This window comes from Dictyostelium purpureum (genome assembly GCF_000190715.1).
Source record: "Dictyostelium purpureum unplaced genomic scaffold DICPUscaffold_13, whole genome shotgun sequence".
NCBI lineage: Eukaryota > Evosea > Eumycetozoa > Dictyosteliales > Dictyosteliaceae > Dictyostelium > Dictyostelium purpureum.
The window spans coordinates 31,954-57,406 of record NW_003519350.1 but is presented as its reverse complement, the minus strand read 5'-3'; the positions used below and the strand labels follow the sequence as shown (position 1 = coordinate 57,406).

Sequence of the window (25,453 nt, the reverse complement as noted above, 5' to 3'; positions counted from 1 at the left end):
GTTTGAAAATTTGGATATTTTTTAGAGAAAGTTTTTTAGAAAACAAATATTATAGTACAAATAAATAATAGGAGAATATTTAGATTATAGTTTTTATATTATTACAAAATAGATAAAAATTTTATTTAAAATTAAATTTTTTTTTCATTTTTGATTTTCCATTTTTTTTTCTATTTATTATATTTGTTATTTATGTTTTAATATAATGTATTTTTATTGATAATACTAAAAATATTTAAATTTCTACTATTAAATTATATTATTATTATTACTACTATTAAGACTATATTTTACAGAATATGTAAATCTATATATTACAATTTTATGTTGTTGGGTAAATATTTTTTTGTTTTTTTTTTTTAATTAAAAAAAAAAAAAATTTAATTATGATTATGGTTGTTTAGTTATTATTGTTATTATAAATTATTATCTATATATTAAATTTAATAAATTATTTATAAAGTTTGACTAAAATTAAAAAATAAAGTTATTAAGGTTTTTGATTAAAATTTTCATTTTCTTCTTGGAAAATTTTAATTTGATTTAAATGTTCAGTTAAGTGTTTGGTTTGAAGTGGTGATAGTTGATCGATTTGTTTAAGTGATGAGTTTGTGGAGGATGTGATTGAGAATAGTGACGGTGATAATGATTCGGATGTTGTTGTTGTTGTTGTTGTTGTTATTTTATATGGTTGCGAATTATGATTTGATGATTCGGATGATGATGCTGCTTCTCTTTTTAATTTTTTTGAATATTGTAAAACTAATTTTTGTTGTTGTATTGTTAATTGTTGTATTTGTCTTTTTCTAAATTTTTTAATAAACTCTATCATGCCAACCTGTGTAGTTGGACTATTGCTATAGCTATTATTTAAACTATAATTATTTGAATTATTATTATTATTATTATTATTATTATTATTATTATTATTATTATTATTATTATTATTATTATTATAATTTGTATTATTATTACTGTTACTTATTTTAATAGGTTTACTAAAGTTATAATTTTTTATATCTTTGTCATCATCCAATGATAGAGTTTTTGCTAATTGTTATAGTTGATTACCAATATCTGATGGATCAACTGATAGAATTGAAGATTTTCTATATGTAAAGAAAGGAATTTTAAGGTTACTCAAAATCGGATTTCTTTGTTTCATTTACATCATCATCCATATCCCATTTAGAAGTTTACAGCATCTTCAAAGTAAGAGGTATCTATATCATTTTCGACTTTAGGTACAAATGGTGGTCTAACGTTCTCTTTAATGATTGGTTCCCAAATGTTGATATGGTTAGCAAAGAATGGATGCTTTTTGAAATCATTAATACCACCCTTTGTTCCAAGACGAATATTTGAATCTGTAAGCATATTTTTTAAAAGATCTGCAGCTTCTGGTGAAAGTTCTTGGGTGAAAAGATCCCAATCTAAAATATCCCTCCAATTGACAATGTTTATAAATACATCGGAAGGAGTATCAGCGCAAAATGGATTGAAACCACATAGCATTTCTACAAATACACAGCCTAAAGACCACCAATCACAAGATGCACTGTATCCCATATCATTGACAACTTCTGGTGCCATATATTCTGGTGAACCCACTGCAGAGTGAGCTGTTGGACGACGATAAGCCACAACACCATTGGATTTCTTTAAGAGGTCACGATGCTGGTCAACGAAATCGGTTCCTATACAACTATTTCTATATTCTCTAAACTCGTGGCTCATTGTATTTCTCTTTTCCATTTGATCCTTTGAGAGGCCGAAATCAATAAGTTTTATATGACCTTTCTTGTCAATAACAAAATTGGAAGGTTTAATATCTCTGTGTATAATGTCTAAATTGTGTAATGATTGAATGGCTTCTATCATCTCTATCATATAGAAACGTGCTTCTTCTTCGGTTAGAGTACCTAAATTATTTAATAATGCTCTAAAATCTCCACCACAGTGATATTCCATTGCCAAATAACAATAATTTGCATCTTGAAAAGAATAGAGTAACTTTGTGATCCATTTGCATTCACTTAACATTACCTTTTTCTCTTGTGTAAGTTTTTCCCATTCAAAATGTTGCTTCTTTAAACGTTTTAAAGTTACGACGTCACCAGAATCTAATTTAGTAGCTAAAAATACTTGTCCGAATCCACCTTTACCGATTTGTGTAAGAATTTTAAACTCTTTTAATTTCATACCTGCTCTTTTATTTCTTAATAATTTTGATTCACGTTCATACTGTTTCTTCATCCATTGAGCTGTAGCTTGTTCATCCATTTTGGAGCTAACAGTGAGTTCTCTAACTTGCTCTACTCTTCTGTTTCTTTCTAATAGATATTTAAATAGCTCTTGATAATAATGTTTAAAGTAGTTATCTACAATCTTACATTTCTCTTGTAACACTATATCTGGGTTTGTTGAACTTTCAAATTCTTGATCTAAAAATTTACAATAGTTTTCTTTTGGTATGTTTACAGAGTTATTATTTGATTGGGCTGGACTTGACACATTAGAAGTTAATGGTGATGAGCTTGTTGGTGTATTATTAGTTATGGTGGAATTGATCCTTCTTAGACCATTTGGTGAATCTGGTGGTGAAATTTCTTTAGCTACATGGGGTGTTATTGGTGTTGTACCTGTACTTCCTGGTCTTGATGATGATGAAGTAGTATTATTACCTTGGTCATCCTTTGTAATAAATGAACCGTTTATAAAACTATTGTCTTTATTATTACCACCAGATATAGATAATGATGATAGTGTTGGATCTGATATTAATTCAGTATTATTCATTAAAATATTATTTGTTGTGCAACTAAAACTCGAGGGAGATCTTGGTGGTATAGCAGGAGGTGTATGATTACGTTTTGATGAAGAAGGAGATAAAGGTGGACCCATGGCAGTAAATTTATTTAATGATGACGAATTTGGAGATGAATCCTTACTATTATTACCATTACCTTCTAAACTAAAACCATCTGAAATTGAGGGTATTGCAGATGAGGGTGATGAGGGTGACGATGGAGATGATGGTGATGAATCATCCATACCTAAATGATGAAGTAAATGATTTTTATTTGGTGATGATTTTTGAGATGATGATTGTTGCTGATGTATTGGCTGTGGAATTTTTTGTTGTTGAGAAATTGAAGTTGGTGTTGAAACTGATGATGATGATACAGATGTTGAGCATTGTGTTTGTTGTTGTTGATGATGATTATTTTGTTGTTGTTGTTGTTGAAATTGTAATTGTTGGTATTGAGATTTCTTTTTTAATTCATCAATATCTAAATCTTCGAAAACTACAAATTTTTTACAACGTTGTTGAGTTAATACATAATCATGATCTATAATTTTACCATCTGAATTAGCCAATCTTAAATCTTTTACATTTCTACATGTTTTTGCTGAAATATATTTTAAAATATCTAAACATGTTGTCGTTGATAGTAATGGTATCGTCCAATATGTTGTCCATTGTACACTTAATAAACCTGATAAACTTTCTATTGGTAATAAATTATTTGTCTCTGAGCCTACAAAATCAACTTGTTGTGCTAATAAATAAAACTTTGCTAAAGATCTCTATTTAAATTTTTATATAAAAAAAATTATTAGTATATTGTTTTAATAAACTATATTGTCTTTTTTTTTTTTAATTTGAAATTCATACATGAGGATCACTTGCTGAAGCAGACATTAAAGATGATTGTGATGAAGATCTACTTGATAGAGGTGAATTATTACCGCTCATGGTTATTGGTGATACAGTTGAGGATATAAATGATGTTGGTGTTGTTGGTGTTGAATAACTTGATGTTTGCGAGTTTGATAACTCTGTATTATTGTTTGAACTATTGGTATTATTGTTATTATTATTGCTATGACTTAAATCTGTTAATACATTGAATAAATCTTCAATACCTTGTCTAACAAATAAAGATTTCTTTTTGAAACTGTGTATGGGTGATGAATGTTTTGACCTATTGCTACTGCTACTCCCACTACTTGAAATATCCGTATTACTATTACTTCTTTTTAAACTCTCTCTATTATTCATTAATTGTTGTATATATAAATGTAACCTTGTTTAATATATATATATTTTTAAAAATATATAATATTATTTTAATAGCTATATTTCTTTATATTATTTCTTTACTATATCTTTTAATAATTAAATAAAGTTGTTTATTGTTAATATCTCTTTTTTATTTTTTTTATTTTAAAATAAAAAAATAAAATAAATAAAAAAAAAAACAAAATTAAAATTTTACTTACTATTCAAAATAAAAAAGAAAACACTATTAAATAAAATTTTAATTTTATAAAAAAAAAATTTCTTATGGTTTGATTGATTACTGCTAGTGTGTGCGTATCTATGTATTTTAAATTGTGTGTATTGTGTGATAAAATTGTGGTGTGTTTTAATTTTGAAAAAAATCTTGGGGTGGGGGTTTATATATGTTGGTTGTATTGATGTTGTTGTTGGATTAAGAAGAGGATAGTTTATTTTTATTTTGTGTATAAGTTTTTGTTTATTTTTTTATTGTTTTATAAAATATAATTGTTAAATTATAAATTTTTGTATAATAGACAATATTGGATCTCTTTCTTTTTTTTTCTTTTTTGTTATCTTGAGTTGTTGTTGTTGATTAATGGGGGTTATTATTTAAATATTTATGAAAAGGGTGAGAGTAAGTGGGTGTGATTTTTTATTTTTTTTTATTATTGATTTGTATCTATATATGTATGTGTGTAAACACAAAAATAAAATAAAAAAAAAAAACAATATGTATAGTATTTATTTTATTTTATTTTATTATTTTAAAAAAAAGTTTAATTAATTAATTAAATAATAATTTAGTTTGTTGTTTGCTTTGTTATTGTCTTAATTTATTTTGAATATTATTATTATTATTACTGTCATATATTTTAAAAATAATAAATAATAAATAATAAATAAAAAAAGTTTAATAACACAACAACAACATGTAAAAAAAAAAGTGAGTGTGTTGGGTGTTGTATATCCTAAAATATCAATATCTATCTCTTGCTTTTTTTTTTATAAGTGTTATTATTGTTATTCAAAAAAAAAAAAAAAAAAAAATTAAAAAAATAAAAAAAAAAAAAAAAAAATAAAATTTTATTTTTTTTTAATTTTTTCAAAAAAACTTTTTTTTATTTTATTTTTTTTAAATTTTTTTTTTTATTTAATTATTTTTTTAATTAATTTTAAAATCTATATACAGATGACTTTATTTTTTTAAAAGAAAAAAAAAGAAAATGGGCAATTATTGTATACAATATGTATGATTATTTATTTATTTTAAAATATGAATGACAACTGTATTTATATTTAATTTGGAGTCTTTATCAGTAATAAAAGTTTTATTATTATTCGAAAAAAAAAAAAAAATATCTTTTTGAATTTTGGGGTTTTCATGAAAAAAAAAAAGATATCTGTGTAAACACACCAGTTTTTTAGATTTGTGTGGTGTGTGTATAAATAGATCCATTAAAATTAGCTCGCACGTTCTGTCGTACCGTAAAAAAAAGTCGGTTTCGCTTAAAATAAAAGTTGAAAATTTTTATTTTTTTATTTTATCTTTTTTTTATTTTTTTTCTATTTTATTTTAAATATGGATTTAGCAGCGATGATGATAAAAATAAAATATTACCAAAATTTTCAAATTTTTTATTCCCAAAAGATATTGATTTGATAGAGTTTTTAGGAAGTATAGCATTTGGGTCTATGGTACAGCTGTATTTGTGAGAAAAATGAATGGTTTTGGTGTTTGGTGGGATGGAATTCACAAACAAAGGTTGATTAAATTGATCACCGAAATGAATGTGACATATACTTTGTGGTAAACTGTTGGGTTCAAGAGGTTGGTTAAAGTGGTCACCGAAATAAATCTCCTCTAAACTTGGTGGTAGGCAGTATTGAATTGATTTATTAAAGCAAAAACCAAAGTGGAGGATTTTCAGGGACGAGCTGAAAAGATTCAAAGGTAATTCGTGATTGAATTGCTGAGGAAGCTTTAGAAAAGTTATTGAGGATGGAATTGAACCTACTTGGAATTTTTCTGTTGATAGGCTGTTATTAAGATCTAAATGTGTAAGAGTACTAGGTAAAGATTTGGGCAAAACGGGATGATTGTAGTTTAAATTTACTATTAAAGATTTCAGTTTTTTAGGAAGTGAGTCTTGTGTGAGTGGATGCATGAAATTGGTGCCAAGTACAATGGTTTCTAAAGCATCTGGGAATTGTTTGTAGTGTAAAGGATGAGTGTAGAGACTTCCAAAATGTAGAGTTTTAAGATGGTTTGGTAAGCTTTTGGGATTAATTGGTTCTTTAGAGTCATAATATAGCCTTTGCAATGACTCTGGGAATGAATAATCTGATAGTGGTTCGGTGGTGACCTTAACCATTTCTAAATCAGTTAGTGTTGGTGGTAATACCCCTTCTTCTAAAAAACTATTTGAACAGTCGCCGAATAGTACCAACCTTTTGATGTTTGTTAACTGACCTTTGGCAATTTGACCAACAGTTGTATTTCTGATTATTAGTGTTTCTAATGATTTTGGTAAATTATTATCTAAATTTCTATTGAATACTGAACCCAAATCTAAAATCTTTAGTTTCTCGAGGGCACATATATACTCTATACTTGAATTAAAACCACCATTGACAAACATTAACTTCTCCAAAGAGGTGGGTAAAAAATCTCTTTCAATACTCTTTGTAAAATGGACTAAATATAAATATTTTATGTGTGATGGTAGAGGACCTTCAACTTTTTTATTGACACATAATGAAATAACTGATAATGGTATTTCTTTAACTAAACTGTTTGGTATTTGATGTTCACATTCCTTTAATGAAATATGTATCAAAGAGGGTGCTAATGATAAATATTTAAGTATTTCCTTATCATGGACATTGATACTAACCAACCTATCCAATTCCCTAAAATTTAAATAGTCTTCTAATTTAATAAACTTTTTTTCGATACCTTCAATAAAGGATAATATTAAATTAAATAAATATTTATTTCTTATAATTGAAAAAAATAATTTTTCTGTATTATTATCTTTGTTATTATCTTTGTTATTATCAATACTATTATTTAAATTGGTTTTACTATTGCTATCATTATTATATTTTTCTATTATTTCCATGTAAGGTTTTCCTTAAATAAACACTAAATTAATCTGTTATATAATGAGCTGTGAAAGTATATGTGATTTTTTTTTTTTTGAAAGTTTTTAATATCTTTTTTATTTTTTAATTTTTTAATTTTTTTTATTTTTTATTTTTTATTTTTGTATATTTTTTATTTAATCAAAATATGGCTTGTTTTATTTCAAATATATTCATATACCATTTTATTATATTTCTTTATTATTACCAAATATAATTTTTTTTTTTTTTTTCTAATTTTTTTCTTTTTTTTTAAATTTAAATTATTTTTAAATTTTAAAATTTTTTTATTTTTCATTATTTATCTGTAATTAAAAGATACAATGGGTTCTTGTTATCATTTTTGTAAAGAAGAAGAAGAAAGTAACCAATTAATCAGTTATGAGTCAATAGATATTACATTATATGATAATAATGATAGTATGTTTATGTTTTAAAATAAATATTAGTAAAAATATCCAATAATTAATTTTTTTTTATTACTCCCTATCAGTAACTATACCATGTTGTAAAGATTGTTCTACCCAAGAAAATATTTTTATTTGTTTAAAATGTGGTATAATAGTTTGTAGTGATAATAATCATTCAAAACTACATTATGAAGAAACAGGGCACAGTTTAATAATATCATTTCATAACTATAACGAAATTTGTTGTTTAAAATGTAATGGTCAAATAGAATATACAGTTTTTAATAATAAAAATCAATTAATATTAAAAAATATAATAAATTTATTCAACACTATGAAGTTATTTATATATTTCGATAAAAGATATTCAAATTATAAATATAATGATTTTATTATAAAAAATAATTTAATTACAATTAATAATTCAAATAATAATAATAGTTTTAATAATAGCAATTCAAATAATTTAGGTGATATTATAAATAATAATAATAGTTCAAATAATAAAATTAATAATTTAATAGAATTAATAAATAATAATAATATTAAAAATATAATAGTATTAACAGGTGCAGGCATATCTGTTAAATCTGGTATTCCAGATTTTAGATCACCACAAACTGGGTTATATAATAATTTGCAAAAGTTTAACTTACCTTTTAGAGAGGCCATTTTCGATATAGACTATTTCAAATTCAATCCAGAGCCTTTTTATGTATTGTCGAAAGAGTTATACCCAGGAAAGTTTAAACCAACAGCAACCCATTACTTTATAAAGCTTTTATCAGATAAAGGAATACTATTAAGGAACTATACTCAAAATATAGATACCCTTGAAAGAATTGCTGGCATACCAAATGATAGATTAATAGAGGCTCATGGTTCTTTTGAATTTTCTCATTGTATAAATAGGAAATGTAATAAAGAATTTAACCAAGATTATGTAAAGAAATTTTTATTTAGCCATAATGTTAATGACAGTTCTATTGTTCCAAAGTGTAGTGAATGTGGTTCCACAGTAAAACCTGATGTTGTATTTTTCGGAGATGCTTTACCTCCTGCTTTTAACGAGTCGATTTTAAATGACATAAACCAATGCGATTGCCTAATTGTAATTGGAACTTCTCTCAAAGTCGCACCTATTAATTCAATGGCTCATCTTTTCCCCTCAAACATCCCCAGACTATTAATTAATAACGAAATTGTAGGTGAAAATAATTATGGTGGCTTTAATTTCAGCTCAAATCCATTAGATTTCAAACTAATTGGTGATTGTCAAGATAGCATTATTGAATTTTCAAAACTTTTAGATTGGGAAAATGAATTGTTAAATTTATTAAAATAATTTAGGTTACAGCCTTTTACATTTTATAAGAATAGCAAAAATTATTTAACAAATATAATAATAACATATTTTTATAACAATAGCAACAACAATAAATTTTTTAAAATAAATAATAACCTAACTATAATATCAGATTGTTATTAATAAATAATGATATTATACATAAAACACAAAAAATAAAAAATTCCACATAACACCAACACAAATTCTTTTTTTTTTTTTTACAATAAATAAATAAACAATAGTTACAAACTTTTTTTTTTTTTTAATAAATACAAAATTGTGCAAATCTAATTTTTTTTTCTATTTTTTATTGTTGTTTCTATTTTTCAATAATATGAAGTTTTTCAAACCTAAACAGATTGGGGCAAAAACCATTTTTTTTTTTTTATCCAATCTAAAAATTAATTACATTTTTACAGATTTTTTTTTGAATTTTTTTTTTTGTTCATTCGATAACTATCTTTATATAACCATTTGAAAAAAGTGAAGTAAACATTTTGGTTATGCATATTATCCATTTCTGATAACACTTGGAATTTCATTAAAATATAAGTGTAATGATAAAATTCTCTTCTTTATTGATATTTTTATTTTTTTTAATTTTTTTTTTTTTTTAAAAAAAAAAAAGTTAAATCAATATTAAAGTTACAAACTATAAATAAAAATTAAAAAATTTGAATTTATAATTTATTTAAAAACCTATAAAAAAAATACTAAAAAAATAATAATTATAAAATAAAATAAAAAATCATGTCGTCAACATTAATATCAAAAAATTATAATAAAATTGCTGAATCATTTATAAACTTTTTCAATGATAGAAAATTTTCCAAAGAAGAGGAAAATGAACTATTCAACTCTGTAAATAGTGACATCTGGTGGATGAGTGGCGACGAAAATGTTTTTAAATTTGCTGGTTCAAAAATAATTAAAGAAAGAATTGCCAATCAGTTCCCAGTGGTAATCGGTTTCGATGAATGGTCTTTTAAGCCATTAGATATAATAATAGATAACGATAACAATAAAATAATATTAGAGATCGATTGCAAAGGAATCGGCTATGGAAATAAAGTTTATATAAATAATTATTTATTCATTTTATCAATTAACCCACAAAATAGTAAAATAAATGCAATTAGAGAATATTTAGATGTAAATTCAGTGGCAAACTATAGTTTAAATAATAATTTTATAATAGAACAATTCAGTAAATAAATATAAATCTAAATGTTTAAAATAAATCTTTTTTAAAATAAAATTCCCAATTTTTTATCCCCCATACCGGGATTTAATTTTTTTTTAAAATCAAAATTTTGATTTTTATTTAGAATAATGTTCGATAATGTTATTTGAAAGAGTCATCTATCCATCCTAATGTAAAAAAATTAGTTTTATTAAAGAAAGAAAGAAATGATTATTCAATTATTTATTTAAAAATATGGGTATTAAATAGATTAAAAAAAAAAATTGTAAAACATGGGTTTTTTTTTTTTTTTGAAAAAAAATTTTCAAAAAAAAATAAAAAAAAATAGATTTTTTAAATGGGTTCACCCAAATTTTCATTTGTTTTTATTTTATTTTTTTTTTTTAAAATTTTTTAAAAAAATATAAATAAAATTTTCAAATCCATTTTTTTTTTTTATTCAAATTAAAATATATATATACATAAATACAAAAAATGGAAGGTGAAGACGTTCAAGCTTTAGGTAAGATTAAAATTTAATTGAGAAATAAAATTTAAAAATAAAAAATAAAAAAAAAAACAAGGTTTATTAATCGAAAAATTCAATATTATTATTGTTGTATATTATAGTTATTGATAATGGTTCAGGTATGTGCAAAGCCGGTTTTGCTGGTGATGATGCCCCAAGAGCTGTTTTCCCATCAATTGTTGGTCGTCCAAGACACACTGGTGTTATGGTCGGTATGGGTCAAAAAGACTCATATGTTGGTGATGAAGCTCAATCAAAGAGAGGTATTTTAACCCTCAAATACCCAATTGAACACGGTATTGTTACCAACTGGGATGATATGGAAAAAATCTGGCATCATACTTTCTACAATGAATTACGTGTTGCTCCAGAAGAACATCCAGTCTTATTAACTGAAGCTCCATTAAATCCAAAAGCTAACAGAGAAAAAATGACCCAAATTATGTTCGAAACCTTCAACACACCAGCCATGTACGTTGCCATTCAAGCTGTCTTATCATTATATGCCTCAGGTCGTACCACCGGTATTGTCATGGATTCAGGTGATGGTGTCTCCCACACTGTTCCAATCTACGAAGGTTATGCCTTACCACATGCCATCTTACGTTTAGATTTAGCTGGTCGTGATTTAACCGATTACATGATGAAAATCTTAACTGAACGTGGTTATTCATTCACCACCACTGCTGAAAGAGAAATCGTCAGAGATATCAAGGAAAAATTAGCCTACGTTGCTTTAGACTTCGAAGCTGAAATGCAAACTGCTGCCTCATCATCTGCTTTAGAAAAATCATACGAATTACCAGATGGTCAAGTCATCACCATCGGTAATGAACGTTTCCGTTGCCCAGAAGCTTTATTCCAACCATCATTCTTAGGTATGGAATCAGCTGGTATCCACGAAACCACTTACAACTCAATCATGAAATGTGATGTTGATATTCGTAAAGATTTATACGGTAATGTCGTCTTATCAGGTGGTACAACTATGTTCCCAGGTATTGCTGATCGTATGAACAAAGAATTAACTGCTTTAGCCCCATCAACCATGAAAATTAAAATCATCGCCCCACCAGAACGTAAATACTCTGTCTGGATTGGTGGTTCAATTTTAGCCTCACTCTCAACTTTCCAACAAATGTGGATTTCAAAAGAAGAATATGACGAATCTGGTCCATCAATTGTCCACAGAAAATGCTTCTAAACAATCAATCAATTTATTTATTTATTTATTTATTTATTTATGTACAATATAATATAATAAAAACTATTTAAATTTTAAAATGTCGATTTTATCATTTTAAAAAATATAAATAATTAATTATTCATTTTTTTTTTTTAATACTAATAATAAAAGTTTATAAATTTGTTATTAAAATATTAAAATTATAATGTTTATTAAATAACTTTTAATTATAAATAATAACATAACTTGGTATGACTTGGTCAATAGAGTAGATCATGACCTCATCATATTTTAAAACGACCCCCACTTCACCCAGGACAGAATCATAACCAACAGATGGCTGGGTTATAGCAGTATTATCTTTTAATAGCTTTTCACCCTTTCCAACCAAGACATGGGATAAAAACATATATTTATAACTATTTAAGCTTTTGCAATAGTCATTACTTTTGGATGAGGTGCTTGAAAAGTAAATACCTGGACCAAATCTAGCCCAATTGTGTTTCGCAGTATCCTTTGTTGGTAATATAAAAGAATTTTCAATAATTTTACATACAATACAGCCAACTAATGTGCATGTAGTAATACATCCATTTAAACCAATAGTGCATTCTGCATTAGTCCCATGAAATCTTCTTTGTTCATTACCCTGGTACATTGTTTCATTTTTATGACCTTTCCTAGTGGCAAATTTCCCAGTTGCCTCCATAAGTTTTTTTTTATTATAGTATCTTTCAAGTATAGGTTTCGATGGTGTTATTTTTAATATTTGATGAATACCTTTTAATGGGTAATTATGCAGCCATCTACTCTTAAATTGTTCTTCTACACTTTTATATTTTGGATCATCTTTATCCATGATGGTTACCCGAGGTTTTTTTTTTTTTTCAACATAATGGGTTTTAGAACAAAACTCATAACCTGGAGATGCTGGTTTGTTGCAAGTGGGTAGTTTGCATTTTGTTAAATTAAAATCGGTTTCATGTAAATTTGAACAAAATTCAGAACCTGCAAGAGCTTTTATATGGCAAATAGTAAGTTTACATTTGTTTGGTGAAACAGGAATTTGGTTGGATAGTTGAGCATGGGTTTTGGAGCAAAAATCATAACCTAAATTAGCCATCAATTGGCACCCGGGTAGATTACATTTAGATTTCGATGATGAATAAGTATAGTTAAATAAAATTTGACTATAAAGTTCACTATGTTCTCTTCCACAAAACTCTATTCCTGAAATTCTAATTTGATCGCATGATGGGTAAATACATATATCATTAGAACCATTTTGATTCATTTTATAGGAAAATATTAAAATAATATATTTATAAATATATTGGTTGTGATGTTCAAAAATAATTTAAAATAAATTTTTTTCTCAAATTTTTTTTTTTCTCAAATTTTTTTTTTAATTTAAGTTTATTTTCACAACCATGCTTAAGTTTTAAGAAAAATAAATAAAATTAAAAATTTCTCTTTTTTATTTTTCTCCCAATTATTTAAGTATAGCTCATAAGTTTTTTAAAAAAACTAAAAGAAATTTCTTTTAGTGAGCACTTTGAAAACTGAAATTCCCTTCTTTAGCCCAGATCCTAATGGTATAATCCTCAGTCACCTAAAGCCCTTCTTATGTTTTCTCCAATGTTCTTTATAAATCTACTACATAGTTAAAATAATTAAACTTTATTTTTAGATATTGATAAAGTGTATAAAAGATCTAAGAGGTGTTTATAAATAATTATAGTATTCACACCTAAAAAAATCAATTATTTACATAAAATTCAGATTCCCATTCGGAATACATTCCTTTGTCAATTGGTAATTAAAAAAAAAATTAAAAAAAAAAATGAAAAAAAAAAAAAAAAAAAAAAAAAATAAAAATTTAAAAAAATAAAAAAAAAAAAAAAAGATTTTTTAGTAATAAGGTTTAAATGGATTAATAATTATTTATCAAAAGATAGCATACGTATCAAATACCATATTAAGGTGAAAATATCGCAATTGAAACAACCAGTGGTAGAGAATTCCTCCATAAACTATTAAATGGGTCCGTTCCAAAGAAATTAAAGATTGTAACCAGTGTTCAAATGCTTCTAATAGAATATAAACAAAATAAAAATAAAATAAAAATCAAGATTATTATATTTTAACCTATTAATTTTTTTATTCGTTTTTATTTTTAATTCTAAAAAAAAAAATTTATTATTAGATATTTTTTTTTTTTTTTTTTTTATCATAACAAATTTTTTTTTTTTTTTTGATTTAGATATTTTAAAGATAATTTAAAATTCCACACCTTTTTGATTAATTCCATGGTTCCATAAGGTTTTTTTTTTTTTATTTTTTTATATTTTTGTTTTGTTTTTAAATATTTTTTTATTTTTTTTTGTTAATGCTTACATCATCACATATATATGCGGAAGTAATAAAATGAATAAAACATATATTTTATACATTTTTGTGATAGTATTAAGTTTTATTAATTTATCAGTATCTCAAAACTACCTCTACTGTATTTATGGAACATTACCAACAGATCAATTTGTATCTATTTTTGATTTAGATTCAAATTCTTTAATTACAAACGTATCACTTAATTTCCCAAAAAAGGTTAATATTTATGATTTTGTAAGAATAGACTCTGAAACTAATAATGTATGTATACAATAAGATTTTTAGAATATTTAATTTTTATTTATTTATTTATATATATTAATAATTCATACTATTTTTTTTTTATATATAATGATATTCATTAGGTTATTTTATTATTGAAAAATGATAGAAATGATAGTCGTATGTTATGCGAAGTTGATGTAAAGACTGGTGAATATAGTTATATTGGGAAATCAATTTCAAATAATAAATATGATGCATGTGAATACGGCAATTTTTATTTCCAAGGAAACGTAGGGTATACTTTTTATGTTGATTGTGGCGAAATAAAGTTGAGTGTAGGTATTTGGGATTTCGAAAGTGGTACTAAAACATACTATTCATTAAACAGTGTTGCAGATGATTTAATCACTGGTAATATGATGTCAGGGGGCTTTGACCAATACACTGGAACCATGTATATTGCCTATATTGCAAATGATGGAACAACAGATATAATTTCCTTCAATCCAAGTGATCAAACCATTGCTCCAAAACTATATCAAAATATTGTTGGTTTAAATGCAACAATGATTGCTTTCCTCTATACTGATAGTAATTCTCAATTATATTCGGCCCAGTTTACCATAGAGAACTTTAATTATGGATCGATAGGAAAGATTAATTTGGAAACATTGTCATCTGAAACCTTTTTAGATGTACCTTTAGGAAGTGCTGATTATAAAGGTGTTTCATACACTCCAGTTTTGCTTTCTGAAGATTCTAATAGTGTCATCTTTATATCCTCCAATGTTCCAAATGGTACACCTTTTTATAAAGTGGGATTTGAAATGTATGATTTATCAGGTACCCAACAACTTGAATCATTCGAAGTTGATAATGTATGGTATTACAATAATACTGCACTTGAAGGCCAATTCTTTGCATATTCCACAAAATTTTAAATAACTCGAAAATAAATATATACTACTATTACTACTATTCTTTTTTATTTCTATAATTTTATTATCTTTTGTTATATAACTAAAAAAGAAATATATATAATTTTTGTAAAATAATATTAAAGTAACGAATTTAGATATTTAAAGTGCCAAAAATAAAATAACTAAAAAAAACATTAGAAATATAACATTAAATTAATTACTTAAAAATAGAATTTAATTTTTATAAAACTATAAAACTATAAAAAGATGTTTGTTTATTATTATGTATAAAACTTTATAATTTTTCTAATAGGATCATTTGATTGAATCTGGAGGTGTGCATTAACTGGTAGATTAATTTTATTTACTGATCTTGGAACTACTTTTGAATTTAAAGGTTGGTTAAACATGTAACCAAAGGAAAGTTGTGTTACATTTGGTGGTATATCATTTTCTTTAATTTGTTGATTGAAACAAAAACCAAATGTTAGTTCAACTGTACTCTGAGGGATAATACCTTGCTTTAATGGTTGATCAAAGTGGTGCCCAAACTGTAGCGACTCTACACCATTTGGGATATCGCCGATTTCTAATGGAGAGTTAAATTGATATGAAAAACAAAGTGATTTGACACTTGATGGTATTGATTTATTCTTTATTCTTTCAGGGCCTTCCATACCAAAACTTAAAGATTCTATAGATGGCGGCAAGTGGCCAGCTTCTAACTCTTTATCAAAATCTGATAGTTCCAATTCCTTTACAAACTTTGGAATATCACCGATTGCTAATGGTTGGTTAAACTTTAATAAGGTTAAATTAAGGATTGAATCTGGTAAAAGTCCTGGTGATAAAGGTTGGTTAAAATTTGATAAAAACAATGATTCTACTGAATTTGGTATTGAATTTTCTAATAACTTTTGATTAAATCTATTTAATTTAAGTTCTTTGAGTGACAGAGGAAGATAGCCTGGTAATAATTGTTTGTTAAAATTAATTAAATTTAATGTTGTAAGAGATGATGGTAAAATTCCAAAATCCAATTTCCCATTAAAACCCAATATTAAATCTGTAAGAGAAGAAGGTAAATCACCAACACCCAATTGCTGAGTATTTTTGGGCAGATGAAGAGTTCTTATGGTTCTTGGTAAAAGGTTTTTGAAATCTATTGGCTCTTGGTAAAAGGCCATATAAAGATCGGTTACAGTGCCAGGTATGTCATTTTCTTTTAAACGGATTCTATTAAAACTATAAAACTCTAATATTTGCACTCCATAAGGAATTACACCATTTGGTTCTAATGGTTCACTTGAGTAATTTAATAAGTGAGTTAAATAATTTCTATATGGATGTTTAATTATTTGAATAATCCTATCAATTTTAACATATCTATTTTCCTTATATAATTTTATGTGTTTGAAAATTTCATTTTTAAGATATATATTATTCCATATTCTAAAAAACAATTTTGAATTATCTATGTTATTTATAATATCTCTTTTGTCTATATTACTATCTATATTATTATCTATATTATTATCACTGATATTGTTATAACTATTTATTTGATTGATGTTCATTTATAAATTAATTTTAAAAATATTAAAAAAAAAATAAAAAAAATAAAAAAAATGAAAATTAAAAAAAATTGGAAAAATAAAAAAAAAAAAAAAAAAAAAATTGTTGTTGTTGTTGATGCTGATGTTTTATAATTTATAAAATATAGCTCCTAAAGGTACAATTTGATTTTTATTGTAAACTACATATTCATCATAATTTAAATCACCATATTGGTAGGCAGCACCATGGACTGAGTGATATCCAAATGGAAGTTTAAAATTGGTATCACTTTTGCACTTTATTATAGGTTTACCAATTTTTACATATGAGAAAAGTATACATCTATAACCAATATGGTTGGGTTTGGTATAGTCATTGGCTTTTGATGAATTAGGTGCAAAATATATTCCTTTTCCAAATCTAAGAAATGATGTATTACTTCCAACTAATTCTAAATTGAAATTATTATTCATTATATTACACGCATTACAGGAATCACATTTCAAATCATTACAAGCATTTGGGGTACCATGAAATAAATATTTACAGTTTTCTGATGATATATTATAATTTTCAAAATTTAAAAAATGTGTATAGGTTTTATTGCCATTATTAAAGTACATGATGTTCACTAACTTTGGAATACCTTCAGTAATTTTTATCCATTCTTTAAAAAATAAATTCTTTATTGTTTCACATTGATTTTTTAAATTGCCATATTTTTCTATATGAAAATTATAATACAATGATTTTGATAGATCAAATTCTCTTAAAAGATTTGATAGTTCCAATTTTGAATTGTTTGATAAAAAATAATTTTGTTGAATTAAATTGGAAGGACAATTAGAACAATATAAATTTATATCACATATATCACTGCACATCCTGTGAAAATATATATTTAGCTATTTTTTCTTAATTTTTCAAATATTTTTTTTTTATTATTTTAAGTTTATAAAAACTATTTTTTAAGTTTTAGGTAAAATTTTATAAGTTTTTTTTTTTAAAAATAGTTGTTTTAATTCTTTAATTAAGGAATTAAAACAACTATTTTAAAATAATTAAAATAATGAAATAATAAAAAAAATTAAGTTTTTTTTTAGGAAAATAAAATATTTTAATTGCTTTTATTTTTTTAATATTAATTTTATTAATATTAATTTTTTTTTAATTTTTCTCTTAAATTCATTAATAAGATACCCAATTTGTTTTCACCTTTTCCATCTCTTCCAATTCCCCAATAATCATCTAGTGGACTAGATTCTATTAAATGAAGATTACCAGTACTTAATAGTAGTTGTGTAAGTTTGTAGTTTTGAGTAAATTTTGCATAAAGAACATACTCCATTACATTATCTCTAAAATTGTTCCAGTCTTTTCTAATAAACTTCTTATTTGACTCTTCTGATACGAATTCGTATACTTCTCTTGGAGTATTTAAATTTCTAACCTTTTCTATTAATTCATAATTTGGTGAAAACTTTTGAGCTTGGAAGTAGTGTTCAGATGTTTTCCAAAATAAACCATCAAGTACAAATGGAGACCCACTATAGAAATTTGAAAATTCATAAAAATGATCGTTTTTGGAATAAAATTTCAATGTTCCAGAACTAATTTTTTCTATTACAGTACTGTAAGAGTTTTTAACACTATCATTAAAGATTTCCTTTAAAAAAGTTCCCCTGGTTCTTTTCATTGGATGACCATCGTAATCATAACTATCCAAAACAATTACATTTGCTTTTAAATTTGAAAGTTTATTATCATTTTTATCACAAAGAATAAAATGAATTTTATTATTGATATCGGTGATTAGATCTAATGCATCCAAATTAAATAATTGAATAATTTTGAATTTATCTTTTAAATTGTTATAGATTTCGTAATCTCTTCCCATTATTGGTGCTTCTTTTACCCAAATTATAGTTTGATTTAAATGTTCATAAATATTATTGTTTTGATTATATTTAATATAATTATTATTCAAATTTGATGAGTTTCTATTATTATTAACTCTATTATTATTATTATTATTATTATTATAACTACTGATATTATTAAAATTAGAGGGGGTAGGGATTTGGGAAAAAGAAAAAGTTGTTCCAATGTTATTTTTTGTTAACATTTTAAATTTTAAACCACAAGTTTTAGAACAAAAGTCATAATTTAAATACTTTTTTTCCTTACAACCATGCATTGAACAGATACTATCCATTTTTAATATTATTATTGTAGAATAAATAAATATAAAAAAATTGGTTATTTTAAATTTTAAAAAAAAAAAAATAATTTTTAAAAAAAAAAAAAAATTAAGTTTCATAATTTTAAAACTTAAATTTAACTATTGCTTAGACTTAATAAAAGTTTAAGTTTTATAATTTTATTTTTTAATATATTTTTTTTGAACAATAATAGTTTAAAAAAAAAAAAGTAAAATACTTTTTTTCTGTAAAAAAATAAAAATGTAAGCAGTGTCTAAATTTACATATTTATATTTTTTAAAATGATAAAATCGACATTTTAAAATTTAAATAGTTTTTATTATATATTATATTGTACATAAATAAATAAATTAATTGAGTGTTTAGAAGCATTTTCTGTGGACAATTGATGGACCAGATTCGTCATATTCTTCTTTTGAAATCCACATTTGTTGGAAAGTTGAGAGTGAGGCTAAAATTGAACCACCAATCCAGACAGAGTATTTACGTTCTGGTGGGGCGATGATTTTAATTTTCATGGTTGATGGGGCTAAAGCAGTTAATTCTTTGTTCATACGATCAGCAATACCTGGGAACATAGTTGTACCACCTGATAAGACGACATTACCGTATAAATCTTTACGAATATCAACATCACATTTCATGATTGAGTTGTAAGTGGTTTCGTGGATACCAGCTGATTCCATACCTAAGAATGATGGTTGGAATAAAGCTTCTGGGCAACGGAAACGTTCATTACCGATGGTGATGACTTGACCATCTGGTAATTCGTATGATTTTTCTAAAGCAGATGATGAGGCAGCAGTTTGCATTTCAGCTTCGAAGTCTAAAGCAACGTAGGCTAATTTTTCCTTGATATCTCTGACGATTTCTCTTTCAGCAGTGGTGGTGAATGAATAACCACGTTCAGTTAAGATTTTCATCATGTAATCGGTTAAATCACGACCAGCTAAATCTAAACGTAAGATGGCATGTGGTAAAGCATAACCTTCGTAGATTGGAACAGTGTGGGAAACACCATCACCTGAATCCATGACAATACCGGTGGTACGACCTGAGGCATATAATGATAAGACAGCTTGAATGGCAACGTACATGGCTGGGGTGTTGAAGGTTTCGAACATAATTTGGGTCATTTTTTCTCTGTTAGCTTTTGGATTTAATGGAGCTTCAGTTAATAAGACTGGGTGTTCTTCTGGAGCAACACGTAATTCATTGTAGAAAGTATGATGCCAGATTTTTTCCATATCATCCCAGTTGGTAACAATACCGTGTTCAATTGGGTATTTGAGGGTTAAAATACCTCTCTTTGATTGGGCTTCATCACCAACATATGAGTCTTTTTGACCCATACCGACCATAACACCAGTGTGTCTTGGACGACCAACAATTGATGGGAAAACAGCTCTTGGGGCATCATCACCAGCAAAACCGGCTTTGCACATACCTGAACCATTATCAATAACTATAATATACAACAATAATAATATTGAATTTTTCAATTAACAAACCTTGTTTTTTTTTTATTTTTATATTTTATTATCTTTAATTTTTTTTTAATCTTACCTAAAGCTTGAACGTCTTCACCTTCCATTTTTTGGTATTTATCTGTATATATATATTTTAATTTGTAAAAATAATGAAATGAAAAAATTGAAAAAAATATCAATTTAAATAAAAAAATAATTGTTTGAAAAAAATTAAAAATTGCAGCCACCAAAAAAATCCCAAAAAAAAAAAAAAAAAAAAACCAAATATTTCAAATAAAAATCTTTATTTTTATTTTTATTTTTATTATTTTAAAATTTCTTTAGATTATAATAAAAAATTATTTTGGACAGAAAAATAAAAATAGGCTGAAATATTTTTTATTTTCTAAAAATCAAAATTTATCAATAAATATATATATTTAGTAAATGAAGTATATTTTTAACTTAGCCTATTTCTTATAACATAATTATTACTAAATATAACAAATGGATGACGGAGCAATTGAAGGCAAACCTATTTAGAATCCATTGGGTGTCTAATTAAAATTTAATAATATAAATCAATAATAAAAAAAATACGTAATAGTTTTGAAATCCTATAGCTTTTAAATATATTCACAACCACATTATTTATAATAATAATATTAATAACAAAATCAACATTAATATCAACAACATAGTTAATGTGGTTGTTGTGTGAAAATTTTAATACCTTTTAATTTCGAAATTAAAAGTAATTATATTATTTTTTACTTATTTTATTTTTAATTTAATATTTTCATTTTTGATTTATTATTATATAATCATAAAAGACAGAATTTTTAACAATATATACCCTTGAAACATTTGCCCATTCTCTTAATAAAGCACATTTTTCTATTCTATCACACCCCATTTTTGATCGATTTTTGGTAAATAACAACTTAGCACAAAAAAAGTTCTTTCTATTTCCAACACTGTATTCAAACCAAAGAAATGTTCATTCAGTTGCTTCTTCAAACTCAAATAACATTTCTTACAATTGAATATAGTGTTGGAAATACAGTTCTTTTTTCTTTCCAGTATAAAATTATATCAATTCTTTTATTTCAAATATTTAAAAAAAAGCCTGGATACAATTTTATATTGGAAAGAAAAAAGAACTGAATTTCCAACACCATTTCTTTGATATTTAATGAAATAGAAGTAAAATCTACACTTTATTGCACTTAATATATTTGAAAGTTTGATTTTAAACTGTAAAGTCATTATTGATAATTTATATTTATTTCTATTATTAATAGAAAATGATGTAGTTTAATTTATAAATACAATTAATAAAATTTAAGATAATTTCATAAAACTTTTTTATATTATAATATTTATTATAATATTTATTTTATTCTCTTTCTGTTTTTTAATTAATTTATAATACATTTTCCCATTCTCAAAGAATCGTTAAATTCAAAATTTTGTATGATTTTGATTTCAAAGTTTAAAAGAGGAGACAAACAATAATAATCATTTCTTCAATAAATAAAAAAATTATACTAAATTATATCATGAAGAGCTATTTTTAATAAAAAGGAAAACAGTAAAAATAAAAATATTATTTATAAAAAAAAAATTTTATTATATTTTATTTTAAATTTATTTTAAATAAATTAAATGATGTTTCAATATCCTAATATTAAAATCATTTGATGTTCCAATATATTTGCCTGGCCAGGGAAAATGTATTTCTTCCATCAAATAGATTGAAATATGGTATTATATATTTATAATATTGTACTTGTTATTTTTTTAATTTTTTTTAATTTTTTTACTAATATAGTGAAAATTCTATTATTATAATTTTTTTTTTTTTTTTTAAAATGATGATGATGAGGACCAAGATGAATGCTGATGATGATAACGCTGAGGACCAAGACGAATGCCAGTGATGATGCCGGTGAGGATGCTCATGATGATGATGATGATGATGATGAGGACCAAGACGAATGATGATGAGGACCAAGACGAATGCTAGTGTTGATGAGGGGCAACCAATGATGATGACGCTGATGATGCTGATGATGATGAGGGGCAAAGTGATGGTGGTGGTGAGGACCAAGATGAATGATGGTGACGATGAGGACCAAGATGAATGATGATGATGAGGACCAAGACGAATGATGATGATGAGGACCAAGATGAATGCCGGTGAGGATGCAGATGATGATGAGGACCAAGACCAATGATGATGATGAGGACCAAGATGAATGCCAGTGAGGATGCAGATGATGATGAGGACCAAGACGAATGCTGATGATGATAATGCTGAGGACCAAGATGAATGCTGATGATGATAACGCTAAGGACCAAGACGAATGCTGATGACGAGGACCAAGATGAATGCTAACGATGAATGCTGCTGATAAATGCTGCTAATGATGATAATGCTGAGGACCAAAAAGAATGCCGGTGAGGATGCTGATGATGATGAGGACCAAGATGAATGCCGGTGAGGATGCAGATGATGATGAGGACCAAGACGAATGCAGATGATGATGAGGACCAAGATGAATGCTGATGGTGATAATGCTTAAGACCAAGACGAATGCCGGTGAGGATACTCATGATGATGAGGACCAAGATGAATCCTAATGATGATGAGGACCAAGATGAATGCTGAGGATGATAACGCTGAGGACCAAGACGAATGCCAGTGAGGATCCCGGTGATGATGCTCATGATGATGATGATGAAGACCAAGATGAATGCTGCTGATAATGCTGAGGAATAATAAAAAAAATAAAATTAGTATTTATTTTTATCACATATTATATATATATATAATTACCTGTTTGTTTGTTCGCTTGAGCTATTATAAAAAATAAAATAAATGTATATTGATAAAACGAAAATGAAAATAAAAATGAAAAAAAAAAAAAAATTTTCCCCCACACACCACAAAAAAAAAAAAATTTTAATAAAAAAAAAAAAAAAAATTAAATTTAAAAATATGAAATTTAATTAAAAAAAAATAAAATTTACCACACACACAAATTTCTACAAAGGAATTGCGAACATCATTATTAAAAATTATAATAATAATAATTTTTAACTAATATAGTCATTTAGATTTATAATAATAGTTTTATAATTATTTTAAAACAAAACATGAAAATATATGTGTGTGAATATTATTAATTTGAGAGGTATTATTTTAAATTTGTATATTTAAAAATGCAACAATGATAATAAAATAAAATAAAATTATTAAATAAAAAACATACGGTTCTTAAATTTAATATTCGATCCTTTTTTTGGATAAAATTTTTTTTTGAAAACCGATGCGGTTCGGAGCTTTAATTAAGAGAATCCAAAAATGTATGTGAAGAGGATATCTTTAGTTTAGATGAGTTTAAAGATAAATTTAACCTAAAAACAAAAATATAAATACACATATTTTATCTTAATTTGGTCCTTTCATAGACATTTTAGGATTTTTTATTTTAAAAAAAAAAATAATAAATAAATTAACACTTTATATAAAAAATATACATATTTTATCTAAATTTAGCCCTTTCACACATTTTTGAATTTTTTTAATTTAAAATTTATTTTTTTTAAATTTATTTTTATAATTTTTTTAATTGCTTTGTTTTATTAAATTTCGTATTTAAACTTTTTTTTTTTTCATTCCATTTATTTTTCAAACACATAAATATTTATTTGTTATTGCTTTTATATATATTCACTTTTAATTTCCAAATTATTTTATTTTTTAAATTTTCTATTCATTTATATAATTTTCGAACTCTATATTATTTTATAAATAAAAAACCTCCTCATCTCTCAAGAAAGTACGACTGCTATTAGGAACAGGATACCCAAAGACCACAGTAAATCTAAAAAGTCGCAACTCACTCATACCGTAAAAATAAATAAAGGCCTATTAATTTTATAATATTCGATATGGAGAAACCGGACATTCAAATAACCCAAAGAACACAAAAATATAAAAAGAATACAGAGCTAACCAAAAAGTCACAACTCATTAGTTCATTAAAATAGAAATATACCATTTTTCATTCAAAATATATATTAAAATAAAAATATGATCACAAACATCATCACACCAACATAAATACAGGCTTATTAATTTTATAATAAATTAATAATAATATAGTAAGGAAAGGAAAATGAAGAAATTAAGTCCAAAGTTACTATAAAAAAATTGAAAAATATTTAAAGAAAATATGATAAAGAAGAACCGGAGAATTAAACAACCCTAAGAACACAAAGATTTAAAAAAATACAGAATAAAACAAAAAGTCACAACCAATTCGTACATAAAAATAGCAATATATATCATTTTTCATTCAAAATATTTATTGAAATAAAAATATGATCACAAACATCTAAAATAAAAATATGATTACAAACATAAATACAGGTTTTTTAATTTTATTTTTTATAGTTTTTTTGTAATTTATTTTATTTTATTTTATTTTTATTGTTGTTATTATTATTATTATTATTAAAACTGCATTTATCATTGTCTTAATTATTGTTTTTAACTGTTTATTGAGATATCATTCTTCCATCTCATTTTCTTCATTTCACCACTACCATATTCTTCTTCTTTATCATCTGTATCATTGATAAATTCTTTTTGGTAACCCAAAGAATGTAACTTCTTCAATTTCTTCACTATTGTCATTGTCATTTAACATATTCTCCTCTTCTGATGTTGATATTGAACTTTTGACTATTGATGAGTTAAAATTACAACCTTGTTCTTTTCTGCAAAGT

At 25.0% G+C, this 25,453-nt stretch overlaps 3 protein-coding genes across 3 annotated transcripts; all 3 read right to left on the bottom strand.

The window, feature by feature from the left end:
- Positions 1-50: 50 nt before the first annotated feature.
- Positions 51-20,781, bottom strand: DICPUDRAFT_91170 (uncharacterized protein; the record flags this gene model as incomplete). Its single annotated transcript, XM_003283726.1, has 3 exons — positions 51-69; positions 19,547-20,649; positions 20,751-20,781. The coding sequence occupies 2 exons, from the start codon at positions 20,776-20,778 to the stop codon at positions 19,547-19,549; spliced, it is 1,131 nt and encodes a 376-aa protein (XP_003283774.1). The 3' UTR covers positions 51-69.
- Positions 20,782-22,478: 1,697 nt separating this feature from the next.
- On the bottom strand, positions 22,479-24,102 carry DICPUDRAFT_147497 (uncharacterized protein; the record flags this gene model as incomplete). The annotated part of the gene is made up of 4 exons (XM_003283725.1): positions 22,479-22,957; positions 23,056-23,427; positions 23,496-23,516; positions 24,099-24,102. 4 exons carry the CDS (start codon positions 24,100-24,102, stop codon positions 22,479-22,481), a joined length of 876 nt encoding a protein of 291 aa, XP_003283773.1.
- A 1,112-nt stretch (positions 24,103-25,214) lies between these two features.
- DICPUDRAFT_147496 (uncharacterized protein) lies at positions 25,215-25,367 on the bottom strand (the record flags this gene model as incomplete). Its single annotated transcript, XM_003283724.1, has 1 exon — positions 25,215-25,367. The coding sequence occupies one exon, from the start codon at positions 25,365-25,367 to the stop codon at positions 25,215-25,217; it is 153 nt and encodes a 50-aa protein (XP_003283772.1).
- Between the last annotated feature and the right edge of the window lie 86 nt (positions 25,368-25,453).